This window comes from Leopardus geoffroyi, chromosome X, assembly GCF_018350155.1.
Source record: "Leopardus geoffroyi isolate Oge1 chromosome X, O.geoffroyi_Oge1_pat1.0, whole genome shotgun sequence".
In the NCBI taxonomy this organism is placed as follows: Eukaryota; Metazoa; Chordata; class Mammalia; order Carnivora; family Felidae; genus Leopardus; species Leopardus geoffroyi.
In genome coordinates, this window is record NC_059343.1 from 15,327,322 (window position 1) to 15,341,760 (window position 14,439).

Sequence of the window (14,439 nt, forward strand, 5' to 3'; positions counted from 1 at the left end):
ATCTCATAGTTTGTGGGAGCCAGCCTCACACGGGGCTCTGTGCTGACAGCTCGGAGCCTGGAGCCTGCTTCAGATTCTGTGTCTCCCTCTCTCTCTGCCCCTCCTCTGCTCATGCTCTGTCCTTCTGTACCTCTCAAAAATAAAATTAAAATGTTAAAAAAAATTTAAAAAAAAAGAATGACAAAGCCACTAGTCCAGTGATTAACCAGATTCATCCATTCTGGCCACTTTTCTACCGGGAACCTCAACTTCTGCATACTGATATCGAAATCTCACTTGATGCAGTGCATAATTGTTAAAAGTAAAGATACTTGACATATACACAGAATTACTCATCCATTTTTGAAAAAATTCTTAGCTCTTAAAATTTATTTAGCGTGTGCATGTGTGTGCGCACCTGCGGACAGCCACCATTCCTCTCCCTCACCCGTCCGTTCTCCAAGTCCATCCTCCGGTCTGGTGGAATGCGTGCTGAGTTTCACAAGTGTGCTGGGAGCACAGCGGTAGCAGAAAAACCAGGAAGCCACCACCTTTTGACCCTCAGCCTAACTCTGCCTGGTCGGCTCCCAGTTTTTTTCAACAGCCTCCATTTCCATTAAGGAACTCAGACTGGAACCTGCAAGAAGTGAAGGTTTCTAGTTTCTGGCAGGATATCATGGAATTTCTGGTGCCAAAGAAGTTGGTTCCCTGAGGAGGCTGTTTTCACCAGACACTAAAACAAACGGTCAATTCAGTTGCTTAATTGGGGAAAACGTTACTCCAACCAGCTTCCTGGCATCTGTTATTCAAGGTGACCAGTTTTTTTTTGACTAAATGTTCAATTTTCAAAGTTATCAAACATTATGTAGACACAACACTAAACTAGACATTAGTCACCAGTCCAAAACACAGATGAAGCATAAAAATAATGAAATTATGGAGAATTCAGTAGAGTAGGGTAAGCGAAGATGCAGGGAAGGAGGGAGAGAGAGAGAGACAGAGAGAGACAGAGAGAGAGAGAGAGAGAGAGAGATACACAATGTATGAAAGTGAAATGAACCTAACAAGTTTTTTCCCCTTAATCAAAGCCAGATGATATTTTCCTACTGTATTCTACCTGGTACACACTATCAGCAGAAAGCTCATACGAGGAAATCTCACATTCACACAAATAGAAAATGTTTGTGGACCATTCTTTGAATACAAAGTTTTCTTGTTTTCCAGCACCATTCCAACCTTCACTCATTTTTCCTGAAATTGTTTCCTATGTTTCTCAAACACGTTATTAAACAGAACAAAAAGAACAGACTGAAAGGAAAACATTCCCATAAGAATGGTTTTTGAAGACTTTAATATTACAACATACTCCGTTACCTTCCTCTTCTCTCTTCTCACGATCCAGTTCTGACCCGCCACACCACGTGTTTATGTTTTTTTTACATCTGCTTTCATTGGTTTTAACAAGGAAGGGAACCCAGAGAGCCAAACCGACGTGAGAAAAATGGTTGTTTCATTTCTTCTGGCCCATGGCAGAAGGGGAAATATTCCCACTTCAAAAATAGCTCAAAAATCTCAAGAGATTTCCATCTTAACTTTAAGAAATAGTGGACAGCGTGGGCTAAAGATGGCAAAATACACGATGGACACTACTGGAATTAGCATCCAGTTAAACTAGGTGGACGTGAGGTTTTCAACATGCTTAGGAGAGCAGTTTATTTTATTTTCGGCAAAAGATGACACCCGGTTTCTAAGCTTTCATATTTAAGGTTCTGTGGAAAAGCTTGAGGGATTTATATACCAGAAGTTGCTTTCGATAATTAAGTTCACTACTTAATATATTCATAAGTCAACCTTAAGGGCATTAGTTATGGATTTAAAGCTATGATGAAAAATAGTTGGTGTGGACCTTCGTGTTCTCATATTAAGTATATGTGCTGCCGAAGCGAGCACATCGTGTTCTCACATTAAGGAAGTTAATCTATCATCTCACTAAGCAATGGGAAGATAATTTCAGGCAGATGTCAAATTTGCTTTTGTCTTCATTTGGGACTTCTTAGTAGCCGGGCGGTACGAAAAGAGACAGATCAGAGAGATACACATCACATACTCGACAGGAGAAAAACAAACCTTTGCTCCCCACGGGGCGCATTCACCTGGTAGCGTGTAATGTACACAAGCACTAACCTGAGTCACTGCAAATAGATGACAAATTGCAGACATTTCCCTGGGGTTTGACTCCTGCAAAGAAAACACAACCCAACCGGTTAAACATGTCATCAAGAGAATTCACAAATGTACATATCAAACGTGGACCAAAAATATGCTAAGTTGGCTACAACTGGCTGGCTGAATTCCACAAAGGCTAAAGAAATGAGCTTTCGTTTCTTAGTTGGCCAGCTCCAGAACTTCCTCCTTTACTATTGTTCAGTATGTCACTCACTGTCTGATCCCCTACTCCTCCCTAAAAATATTTTTGTCCCATTCCAAATTAATCCCTCCCCTGTCCAATATAAAAAGAACAGTGTGAATGCAAACCCAGTATAGAGACTTTAAATGGAACAGCCCTTACTCAGAGATCCTCCTTCCTTTCCTGGGCAGGGGGGTCCATGAACACTCTAATATTTCCTTGTGCAAATGTATGTAAGAAATAAACACCAATGTCATGATGTTATTGCACCTAGGCAACAACGACAAAACTCAAAAACTATTTGCTGAACAACTACCGTATTCGACAGGCTTTGGAATGTTGCAGATACAGACCCTGCCCTCAATGAGCATACAATCTAGGAAGCGATACTGGCCAGAAAATAAACAGTTATGGGGGCGCCTGGATGGCTCAGTCGGTCAAGCGTCCGACTTCGGCTCAGGTCATCATCTCACGGTTCGTGGGTTCGAGCCCCGCGTGGGGCTCTGTGCTGACAGCTCAGAGCCTGGAGCCCGCTTCGGATTCTGTGCCTCCCTCGCTCTCTGCCCCTCCCCCGCTCATGCTCTGTCTCTGTCTCAAAAATAAATAAACATTAAAAAGAAAAAAAGTCATAGTGAAGGCAAAATGGAGACACAGCCAGGACAACAAACTATACAGGCATACGAAAGAGGCAGAGATGAATGGGAGATGAAATAAGCCATGTGAGAACAAAAAATTCCATACATATTCACCTAAAAAGCACTTTCTTCTTTGGTGAAAGGAGACGTACATCTTCTTTGATTTGCAAAGAGCTCCAGGTTTACTCCCCTAAAAATCTTGCCTTCATTAATTTTATCCTTTTGGCGAAGTATAAGAAAACCACAGCAAATGTGAGGGGCAAATGCTCGTAATGTATTCAGCAAAGTGCCAAGAGGGAAAGGTTGTTACGGAGTATTTTGCTGTCCTTGTTAGGTCTGGTTTGGGCAGAATTACGTATGCAATGTCTGATTGCTATTTTATCTCCATTGTGCTTTTTGGGTGCTTAATTGTTTCTGAAGAGAACAACTCTGGACACAGACTAAAATTATAACTTGTGTTTAGCGCATGGGAAATGGTTTCTGCCAGGGTGATTTAGTTGGTGCATAGGCATCACCCTTCAACTAAGAGTTGTGATGCTGGGGGCAAACTGAATTTAGGTGCCAAAAGTTATCTGACGTGTAGAATTCTATACTGTTTCACAGCTACGTTACCCACACCAAAAGATAAAGATTTCGACTTAAGTATACCTGCTTGAGATGGTGGCTAGTAATGCTTTCAGCGTTCTCCAGAACTATGGGTCTAGTCCCCACTAAATGTTACATTCTGTCATCTCTCATCTTTCTCTAAATTTTAGTGGCAGCTTTGTTTCCAGGGGCGTGTGTCTTGGGCTGCTCGTTAATCTTGAGAATTTTCTTTCCCATTGCTAGGGCTGTTATCTGTAATTTCCCCCAAAGTACACAGCCACTGTTCATCCTTTAAGTCATGAACGAGACAACTTTGTAAAGGGTCAAAGAGTAAGTATTTTAGGCTTTGTGGGCCATATAGTCTCTGTCACAACTACTCAACTCTCCTGTTCACTGTATTGGAAATTCACCACAGATAACATGTCAACAAATGGGCATGGCAGTGTTCCAATAAAACTTTATTTACAAAACTAGATGGTGGGCCATATTTGCCCCGTAGGCCGTAGTTTGCCAACCCCCGTTTTAAATCAACCAGAAGACTTTGTTAAGCAGATCAGGTATCCCTACCCTTGCAATCGGTACTTAAAAGTATATCCCTTTTTTGATTTCAAAAGAGAATGAGGTTCAGTCCTCTAAGAATCTTTCCCTCATAAATTCTATCCTGTTGATGACCACTAACACCAGCCCTTTTATCTCCCACGCTTCTTAACCATGTCAGAGACACTTGTGTAGTCTTTTGCCTTTATCTGCATACATGTTCAGGTTAGTTATCTGTTTGTTTGCCTTGTCTCTCCCCAAGCGAGCAGATTCCTAAGGGTGGGCATTGTATCTGATCATGATTACATAGCCCCAAACGCTTAGCACGACTTCAGGTACCCAGAGCATAAATAGGTAAACATCTATTCATTAAGAACAGATTGCATTTTTAAAAGATAGGAAAAAAAGAGAAAGAAAACATAAATACCAGCCATGTGTTTAATTTTACTTTAGTTACAAAAAAGAAAGTCTTGATATTGATAGTAAGTCATACCTGATGCATTGAAGGTTTTTACTATAGTGATTTTAGTTTTTTCTGCAAAGAAGCAATTTAAATATTAGAGCAGAATTGTTGCTTGTTTTTAAAAAACAATTTGCCACGATTATCATTTTAGTGAAGTGCTAAGAAAATCACACTGTTGACACCTTTACGACGCTACTGGTCATCCCAGCAGCAGAATACATGGGAATCGCATACACAGATCATATAGCCTTGGAACAGGGTGGGGCTGGGATTTGGATTCCCATGTTTACCCAGTTATTTCACACCCATTACACCCCCCACTGCTTGTGTAATTCTACTGCACTTGCCATGCGCTGCTGCTAGACAAATCAACGTGGACTTACACTTCAGATAGGTACAATTAAGTAAGTCACTTCGAGTGGCAGGTTGTAAAGAACCGGTGATTCAGAGTAAAAAATGAATGGAAACACAAGATCTAAAATAGTGTATGCTCTACAGTCAAGGGAGTGTCCTGCTATTTTCTTTAGGAGCTAATAAAATATTATTGCCATTATAGCGATAAGATAAAATTATTCTCAAAGAGGTTGAAACGATCCAACTACAGTTGTCCAGCAGGCTCACAGCAGACCCAGGACAGAACTGTTCAAACCACAGGCAAATATTAACACACTCAGAAGAAGCAAACCTTAGAAATGTGTTCCCAATGCACTTTGGGGACATAGTCCATGGTTCATTTTTCAGATAATGGAGAACCAAGTTCAGAAATCCTTGCTGTAAGGATGGCCAATTAGAAGAGGTGTGTTGGGGCATAGATTTGCAAAGAAGGTCTGTCTCCTAGGGTGAGTGGCAAATTCTGAAGAAAACACAAAGCTCAGGTCTTGGAGAAGCACTTAAGAATGATGACATTACACCAACAGTTGCAGAAACCTCATTTGTGTTATGTGTTACATTGATGAGTTTCCGTTTCACTGTGACTGACCCGTGGGCAATGGTTGGTGGTAATCATAGAGGCTGACGGTATTTTGCATTATCAATAAGAATCTTTTAAATATCTTCTTTTGTTTGCCCTGATACTTTCCTTCCCAGAGCAAGCAAAACACATCTGCGAAATGAACTTCCGGTTTTAGTAACAAAAGTGCTTTGGGGGGAAAATGTTCAACCTCACCAACAATCAAGACTGCAAAATAGAACCTAAGGAATTGAAAGGTCTAATAATATATGGCATAGTCTCAACTCTGAGCAAAGGTACAGTGACACAGACATTCTCATTCACTGCCAGCATGCATGTTGCTGGGTACAACCTTTCAAGAAGGTAATTGGGCAACACGCAGATCGAGGACCTTAAAATACTCATCATGCTAACCCATTAAATCCAATCCTTGGAATGCATCCTACAGAAATCAGGAATGAATGTAAGATGTTGACACAAGGATGTTCATTGCAACAATTTCTATTAAAAGAGTAGACCCAGCTTTAATAATGTTCAACATATGGTACGCAATGGAATATTATCAAGTCATTAATAGTAAGGGGCAGTGGAAAATACTTAGAATTCAATATGAAGTCAAAAGGGCAAGACATAAAATTCCATATAAACTATGACAATTTTGTAAAAGAGATAGACATATACACGTGTGTGTGTGTATATATGATACATGTATATATGATTGTGAATGGAAATATACCAGTAATAGTCTTAAGAAAGTAATATTAGAAATGATTTCTATTTTTTCTTTGCATTTTTCTATATTCTCCATTTGTTACGAGCTAAGATACATTACTATTATAATTTTTAATGTTATTTTAAATGGAGTGCTATGGCCGTAACAGTTTGGAAGTTCAGGAATGTGATAACACCAGAATTACTGTTCAATGTCAAAGTAAAACGAGTAGTGACTCAACAAATGAAGGCACAGGAAGTGGGCAAGGAGATAACCTTTAGCAACTCAGAAGACTGACCACACAAGCGAGAAACCCAAGAAGGCAGAGAGGACAAACTATGATATTTAGAAAGAACTTGATATTACCTGTTTTGTTTAAAGTGGACAATACACTCGAAGTAGCATCTGAAATAATGAAAGAGAAGTGAAGCCTAATTATTGACATGATTAACAAAGACGTGCATTGTCTAGGTTCCTTAAACATTTCACTTTTCCCCAAATCCTAGAGAAGTTAGAGAGTTTCGCAAAAGCCAACCGACACTACCAAACGTATTTACTGCTCACCCTGCCACACTGTCCATTCTCCAACCCCCAGACACCATTCCTGAGCAAGTATTCATCCTTTTAAAATGCATTTCTTGAACAGAGGTGATGTGTCTAAAATAGAGCAACACTCCTATAATTATTAGATTGAAATAATCCCATTTATGTTTAATATTTTGTCCCTGTTTTACTCCATTATAATAAAAGTCCCTACGGGATACGATGTTTCCAGTTAATACCAACTTTAAGATATAGCCCTGGGGACGCTGAATGGTACACTCTTAGGAAGCAATCTTTAAGCGATTCTAGTTTAACATTAAAGTTCTTGAACATTACATTTAAGTAATTTTTAGAAACGCCTCATTTTGACCTGTTTCACTGAAAGTTCCGTTGAAAATCTGTTCTAATTGGTATTTCTTTAAATAAAAATCATTCTATAATATATTATTCTGGATGCAACTTCAGGGGTGAAAAGGCATGTATCACATTAAGTAATGTATGACATTACTTAAAAACCCACATACAATGGATTCAAAACCCACTGCCAAAGGTATTTTGAAGGTGTCCTTTCACTGTAAAAAGTAATTAAACATAAAAATGATAACATCTAGTCCTTCCCATTAGACCAAGTTTGAATTTAAACCAGTTTCGATCAGCGTGAGCTCCACCTATGATTGTTTAGCTCCTTAACCACCAACCACATGGTGCAAATTTTATTTTAACTAAGTAAGGGACTGTGTAAAGCGTTGGGTTTTGACTGCACAAAGATAGAGGCTGTCTACCCACAGAGCGGGGGGCACAGAATGTGCTCTCCTGTCCACCTCCCTCCAACACAGCCCAGTTCTCTAGGATGATGAAGAAGGCCGGTTGTTGGTTTTTCATGTCAGACTATTTAAAATTGATACGGTCGTCTGGAAAAGGGCTATCTTTGAACACTCTGTGCCTCCAAATCCATGCCGAAGCATACTGAAGTCACCGGATGTGCTTTTCACATTTAAACAACCTGCCATATAAAATGTGCTGGCGCTGTGTTGGAGAGCAAGTTAAACAGGGCACTCAAAATGCGATCAATATTTCTCTTCTTTTACAGAACAGTTAGCGTGGGAGGGGGCTGTCCGCCCTCCATGACAATAGGATATTTTCATTTAGCCAAAAAGTTTCAGTTGTTCTCCACGGTTGATGGTTTTGGGGGTTTGTTTGATTTGGGGTTTTTTTGTTTGTTTATTTGAATATAAAAACCTTCAACAGCACTCATTATACTTTTATTCACATTAAGTGTTACCAATTTTCACTTGCTTCAGAAAAATTCTTACCATTCAGGCTTGTAGTTTCAACCTCTTTGGCCCCGAGGCGGGGGTGGGGGGTGGGGGGAAACAGTAAAAAGGTTGAATTAAATCACAAACTTAACAAAGTGGGTGAAATCTTGGTTTGAATTTTTTCAAAATCTTGCCTGCAGCAGTACCATTGGAGTAGGGGACAAAACCAACAAGAGATGATTCAGCTGTAAGAGGAAAAATCACAACAAAATTTTCTAGTTAATACTTTGAAACAATTATTTATTGTATTTTCAAGGAATTAAAACTTTTGAGACGAATTATGCAAACGAGCAGACAACATGCTCTCAGACCAATGTGAATCTGCAAGCCCCATAACCACTCGAGAATATACACTTCATCAGAGAATTGCTGAGAAAGAACCCAAGAAGTGGAATCTTTTCAGCCAGAGAATTCTAGAAAACATTTTCTACGTTAAATATTTGTCAAACTACAGGGGCGACTGGGAGGCTCAGTCACTTGAGCGTCCAGCTTCAGCTCAGGTCATGATCTCGTGGTCTGTGGGTTCAAGTCCCGCGTCGGGCTCTGTGCTGACAGCTCAGAGCCTGGAGCCTCCTTCCGATTCCGTGTCTCCCTCTCTCTCTCTGGCCCTCCCCTGCTAGCGCTCTGTTTTTCTCTCAAAATAAAATAAAGCCATAAAAAAAGTAAAAAAAAAAATTTGTCAAACTACAATTATGAAACATAGCAGCAGATCGGCTCCATTCTGTTAAGAGTGACGCCTGGCAACTCTTCCCATAGTGAATTGAGGATTAAAAAAAAATAATAAAAAAATAAAACAACATTGCTATCACTCACCACTGTACTACCTAATACAATTTCCTAGTAAGTTATTTTAAAATATGGCTGCCACTAAGACAATCAAGTTATAAATTTCCCGTGGAGTACGTCCACTTACGCTAAGAGGTCAATCTGCTGCATACATTTTGCATGTTTAAATATTAAAAAGATCCGATGGCTTCACTCGTACGTATACACAGGAAAAGTAAACACAAACATTTTACAAGTGATACAAGCTCTGCAGTAGGCAGCCTGATATTCAGCCGGTGAGGACAACATTTGGGTGTGTCGAGGCGCTTGGCTGGCCTGTCTGTGTCAGACTGCTCATGCGTTGGCTGAAACACACACACCCTGTCTGTCTTACATTATTGCTTCCATGTTTTGTCATTTACTACATTTTTTTTTAATTACCAAGGATATTTCTTGAGAAATAAGACAGTTCCTGAGCAAACAGATTCAAAGTGTGGATATGGAATCCTTTGCTCTTGGGGCAAAACAAAACAATGGACCAAAGCTGTTTTTCAATTAACGAGTATTAATTTTTCTGGAAGTTGATGAGTGGTAAGAAGAGGCCTGTGGGCACAAGCACTGTCAGTTCCTGGCTGTGCACGGGCTCTTACATTCCAGTGAGTGTCACTCTCCCGCAAGGCACCCAGAACCCAGGCTGTGACTGGAACCAGTGGGTTCCAAAGCTTCCAAAGCTCCATACCGCATATTTCCATGCAAACAGGATTTTGCTAAGATATGACCATGATTAAGTCTGATGCCGGCTATTGAACTAGAAGTAAAATACAGTGGTTCATTTTACCCTAGCAGCTTAACAGCAAGGGGGCAAATCGGTGCAGTGAAATCAGTTTGGGCTTTGGAGGCTCGCAGTCCTGGGTTTGAATCTTTGCCCCATTACTTAGTAGTTCATAATAATGATAGTTATTCCTTATTGAGGGTTTACTCTGTCAGGTGCATAGGTCATCTCATTTCATCTTCACAACTACCCTATGAAGCTGGTACTGTTACAGTCCCCAATATGTAGATGAAGAAACCGAGGCACAGAAAGGTGAAGAAACTTGCCCAAAGACACACAGCTAGCAATGGAGGCGAGAGGCTGGTGGCTGAGTTCAAACACAAGTAAGTAGTCTGGCTGCCCAGAATGTGCAAACATGAGCAAGTTTTATCCTCTCTGACCCTCAGTTTCCTCATTTAGAACCTGAATATATTAATTCCTATACTGCAAGACTGGAAACTGAATGAGATATCTGAAGACTCCCAAGCATGTATATATATGTGCACAAGAAGTAACAGCTATCATTATTAATTTTTACTTATTTTTAATTAATTAATTTATCTTGAGAGAGAGCGCGCGCGCGTACAAGCGGGGGAGGGGTACAGAGAGAGAGAAAGAGGGAGAGAATCTTTATTATTATTTTTAATGTTTATTTATTTTTGAGAGAGACAGAGACAGAGCGTGAGCAGGGGAGGGGCAGAGAGGGAGGGAGACACGGAAACCGAAGCAGGCTCCAGGCTCCGAACTGTCAGCACAGAGTCCGACACAGGGTTCGAACCCACAAACCACAAGATCATGACCTGCGCCGAAGTCAGACACTTAACTGACTGAGCCACTCAGGCGCCCCATGGGAGAGAGAGAAGCTTAAGCAAAGCAGGCTCCATGCTCACCGCTGAGCCCAATGTGGGGCTCAAACCCACGGACTGTGAGATCGTGACCTGAGCCGAAATCAAGAGTCAGACACTTGACTGGCTAATTCGCCCAGGGAGCCCTTAATTTTATTTAAATTAATGAACAATAGAGCTCATTTTGATACCACTAAGGACAAAATGTGAGTTGACTCACCCCTTACCATAAAAGATTGTTCTACAACATATGGTATACCAGAAAGAACACAGGAGTGGGAGGCAGAAAAGCCATGCGCTGCCTGTGCGTAATGGGGGCAGGAGGCTGTGTGACCTTAGGTAAGTTAGTGGGGCTTGACGATCCCGTCGACTAAGGGATGGGACTGGACCACTTTATCCCTGAGGTCCAGTTCCAGCTAGCAGTCTCGAATGTGGGTTCTATTCCTGGTTCCTGCCACGACGGTCTAGTTAAAAATTTCTCTTTATTTGCCTTCCCATTCTGAGGAGTGCTAAGCCCTCAGAAGCCCTTTGAAAAATATTTGTTCAGAAGCGAATGAGGAAGTATATTGAAGAGAACATCGCGCCCCTCAAATGTAGGGACATTCGGCAGGCTTATGGTCTTGATACTCGTCAGGAAACCCGTGAACTAGACCCGTGAACTAACAATAACGTTGAAGAACCTAACCAGCTACAGTAATGAAAACCCACAATTCATCCCGCAGATTTGTCCATAAATGTGGGGGCATCAATATGCCTGTCCTCTTGTCTATGTGTGCTATTGGCTTTTCAGGTGCAGGTTTAATGACAGAATGTAATTAACCTTCATGGAAAAAAGCAACTTTGCTGTATCTGACTACGTGCCATATTTCATGGAGAACTTTTGGCATATTGTCCTGAAATTCCCCAAAGTCAAGAAATAACGGTCTTACCAGATGGTGATAACAAACTGGAATTATCGGCATTCTCTGTTGAGGAAAAAGGTGATTTAAAGTTAGTCTAGTGTGTGCAAGAATTTGTAGATGAACATCTTTAATGGAAGTGAATGTAAACTGACTTACAAATAGCTACCAAAAGAGGGCAGTATATTAATTTACTATTATTTTCAACAGCCTCATCAGTCCTTCTCTTCAAATCTCTACAGACACATCTCTGGCGAAGCAATTCTCTAATATAACTGTTGACGGTGCTCTCTATATTCTGTTATATAATGATTTAGTGCATCATAAACTGACAATGATGACTAAGAACTTCAACTGTTGGCTAATATTCATTCGAATTTGTAAAAGGAAAGGTATCTATGTGCATAAACTAAACTTCCATTAACTGTTTCTTTCTTATGTTTTAATTTCATTTCATTTCATTTCATTTCATTTCATTTCATTTCAGTATTTTAGAGAGAGAGGGAGCACAAGTGGGGGAGAGGGGCATAGGGAGGGAGGGAGAGAGGGAGGGGGGAGAGAGGGAGGGGGGAGAGAGAGAAAGAGAAAGAGAAAAAAAGAGAGAGAGAGAAAGAGAGAGAGAGTATCTTAGGCAGGTTCTACGCTCAGCGCAGAGCCCGATGAGGGGCTCAATCCCACGACCCTGGGATCTTGACCTGAGCCGAAATCAAGAGTTGGAAGCTCAACCAACTGAGACACGCAGGTGCCCCCAACTGTGCTTCTTTTTGTACCTATTAGCACAGCCTTTATACCTTTTAAGTACTACTTAGGAGTTAAACTAGATCAGATGCCTCTGACTTTATAAGCTAAGAGACTGTGTTACTTATTTTGAGAAGATGCTCAGATTTCTTAAAAGAAAAGTAATTCTATTTTTCTCTCTGTGAAAAATATTACACGCTTATCGGAGCAACTTCGGATAAATTACAGATAAAAAAGAAAATTAAAGCCACCTATCATTTCACCACCCAAATGTAATTGACATTAACATTTTGGCATATAGTCTTTGCTCTCTCTTTCTATATTCATATGTATATCTACATACGTATATAGATATTTGAATGTATGTGTGTATATATGTCTTTATATGTATAAGAAAGATCATATCACATAAACTATTTGTAACCTGATTTTTCTCATGACATTGTATCCTGAACATTGTTCTGTATCATTAAACAATTCTCCACAATACCACTTGTGATCTCTGTATGGCATTTCATTGACTGGATATACCATTAATTTCTACATTTTGATGTGTATAATTTTTCATGATTACAAACAATGTCTCAATAAATACTTCTGGCTAAATTTTGGCATCCGAGAGGCACCTGGGTGGCTCAGTTGGTTAGGCGTCCAACTTCAGCTCAGGTCATGATCTCACAGTCCATGAGTTAGTTCGAGCCCTGTGTCGGGCTCTGTGCTGACAGCTCGGAGCCTGGAGCCTGCTTCGGATTCTGTGTCTCCCTCTCTCTCTGCCCCTCCCCTGCTCACGTTCTGTCTCTGTCTCAAAAATAAATAAAAACATTTATATATACACAAAATACATTTTGGCATACGAACTTGGCTATCTCCTTCAGAAATTCCACGATCTTGACTGCCAAAATGCCTTACAGAAAACAAATCAATTTATACAACGCTCTGCAGGACATGAGTATCACTTCCCCAAACTCTCACCCATGTGGGGTGTTATTTTTAAATTTGTAATTTTTTTTCATTACAAAGGAATGATTCTTTCCATAGTGGTATCCTGAAATACAATTAAAAAAAAAAAAAAAGAATATGTATGTTTGGAAACTAAACTTGCACAGTGAAACATACCTGGTAGGCTCCCGGAGCCTATTTTCCTGAAGTGGTGGTGGGGTAGGAGTATTTTCTGGGATCATTAAAGCACAATTCTGCTTGAAAGCAAGACCGAATGAGTGCTCAAGTTCCCAATTACCCCGCAGCCACCAAGGCAAATGTACACCAAGTGGTTAGTGCCTTGATGCCCCAATTTAATTGGAATTGCTCCTCTTAGTCTCTGTCCTTCAGGGTAACCCTCAGGCTACGTTAATATTCCACCAGTGAGAGAGTCTGTTGAGTTAACAGGAGCTTAATTTTTAAAACACTCTTGGGAGCACTAAGGGCAAATCAGTCACTCACACCTTAGTATGGATTACTTCCAACTGGCTGAAATCTTCTGATCCTGTAGTAAAGACCTACCATAATGGGCCATGTTGACAAGAACTGGGAAGAATCAACATTCAATACGGGCTACTCTGAGAAGGACATTTATCAGTGTGGGCAGGTGAGGTGGAGTGGGCAGGGAGCGTGGCACAGGGAGGAAAAAGCATGAAGGTGCTGAGGAAGAGTTGGATGGCATGGAAACAGGGATGGAAAGTGATGTTTCAGGGCAACAGAGACTTAACCGCTTCCTCTCCAATTCTACCCAGGGGTTGACCATAGCCATCAATGATTCCAACCTTGTCCACTGCTAAATCCTCTGACGCAACAGCTAGGGCTGGCCTCTTCCGTCTTGGAACCTAAGAGGCTCCCAGCAACGATCTACACTGATGAAGAGAGGAAATCTTGTCCACAAAACCAGAGATTTTTAAATTGTTATTGTCCACTTTTTTTCTCTTGGCATTTTCTTTCTTCTATGGGCCCGAACGCTTAGTGACTAACATCGTACTCATTTTTTTCTCCCATTATGATCTTCCCACGTCACCCCTCCTGGTCCAAAATAGGGACGTCCCCGTAGGCCTTACATTTTCCTAACTATCAGCCCATTTCTCTCAGGCTCTCTCCTCACTCACTTCCCATCTCTTACAATCAAAGAGGTGGTCGGCATTTCCAATGAGTCAAATATTTGAGCCCTGTGCCATTCTTAGGAGACAAAACATTTCCATTGTTACAAGGATTCATAAACAAAGAAAGGAGAAACATTTAAATTTTTCAGATTTTCCTTCGGAAACATC

General features: G+C 40.7%; 1 protein-coding gene across 4 annotated transcripts in view; it reads right to left on the reverse strand.

Moving 5' to 3' along the window:
* The window catches only part of ADGRG2 (adhesion G protein-coupled receptor G2), a 122,481-nt gene that overhangs the window by 32,980 nt on the left and 75,062 nt on the right, over nt 1–14,439 (reverse strand). Inside the window, exons 4-9 of one of the 4 annotated variants that reach the window (XM_045472619.1) lie at nt 11,477–11,512; nt 8,273–8,311; nt 8,124–8,147; nt 6,634–6,672; nt 4,637–4,678; nt 2,164–2,217 (exon numbers count right to left, since the gene is read on the reverse strand). In XM_045472619.1, coding sequence (XP_045328575.1) covers nt 2,164–2,217; nt 4,637–4,678; nt 6,634–6,672; nt 8,124–8,147; nt 8,273–8,311; nt 11,477–11,512 — 234 coding nt within the window. Of the gene's footprint in view, nt 1–2,163; nt 2,218–4,636; nt 4,679–6,633; nt 6,673–8,123; nt 8,148–8,272; nt 8,312–11,476; nt 11,513–14,439 lie in introns of those variants that run through there. The other 3 variants (XM_045472620.1, XM_045472622.1, XM_045472621.1) reach the window with 3 other exon arrangements.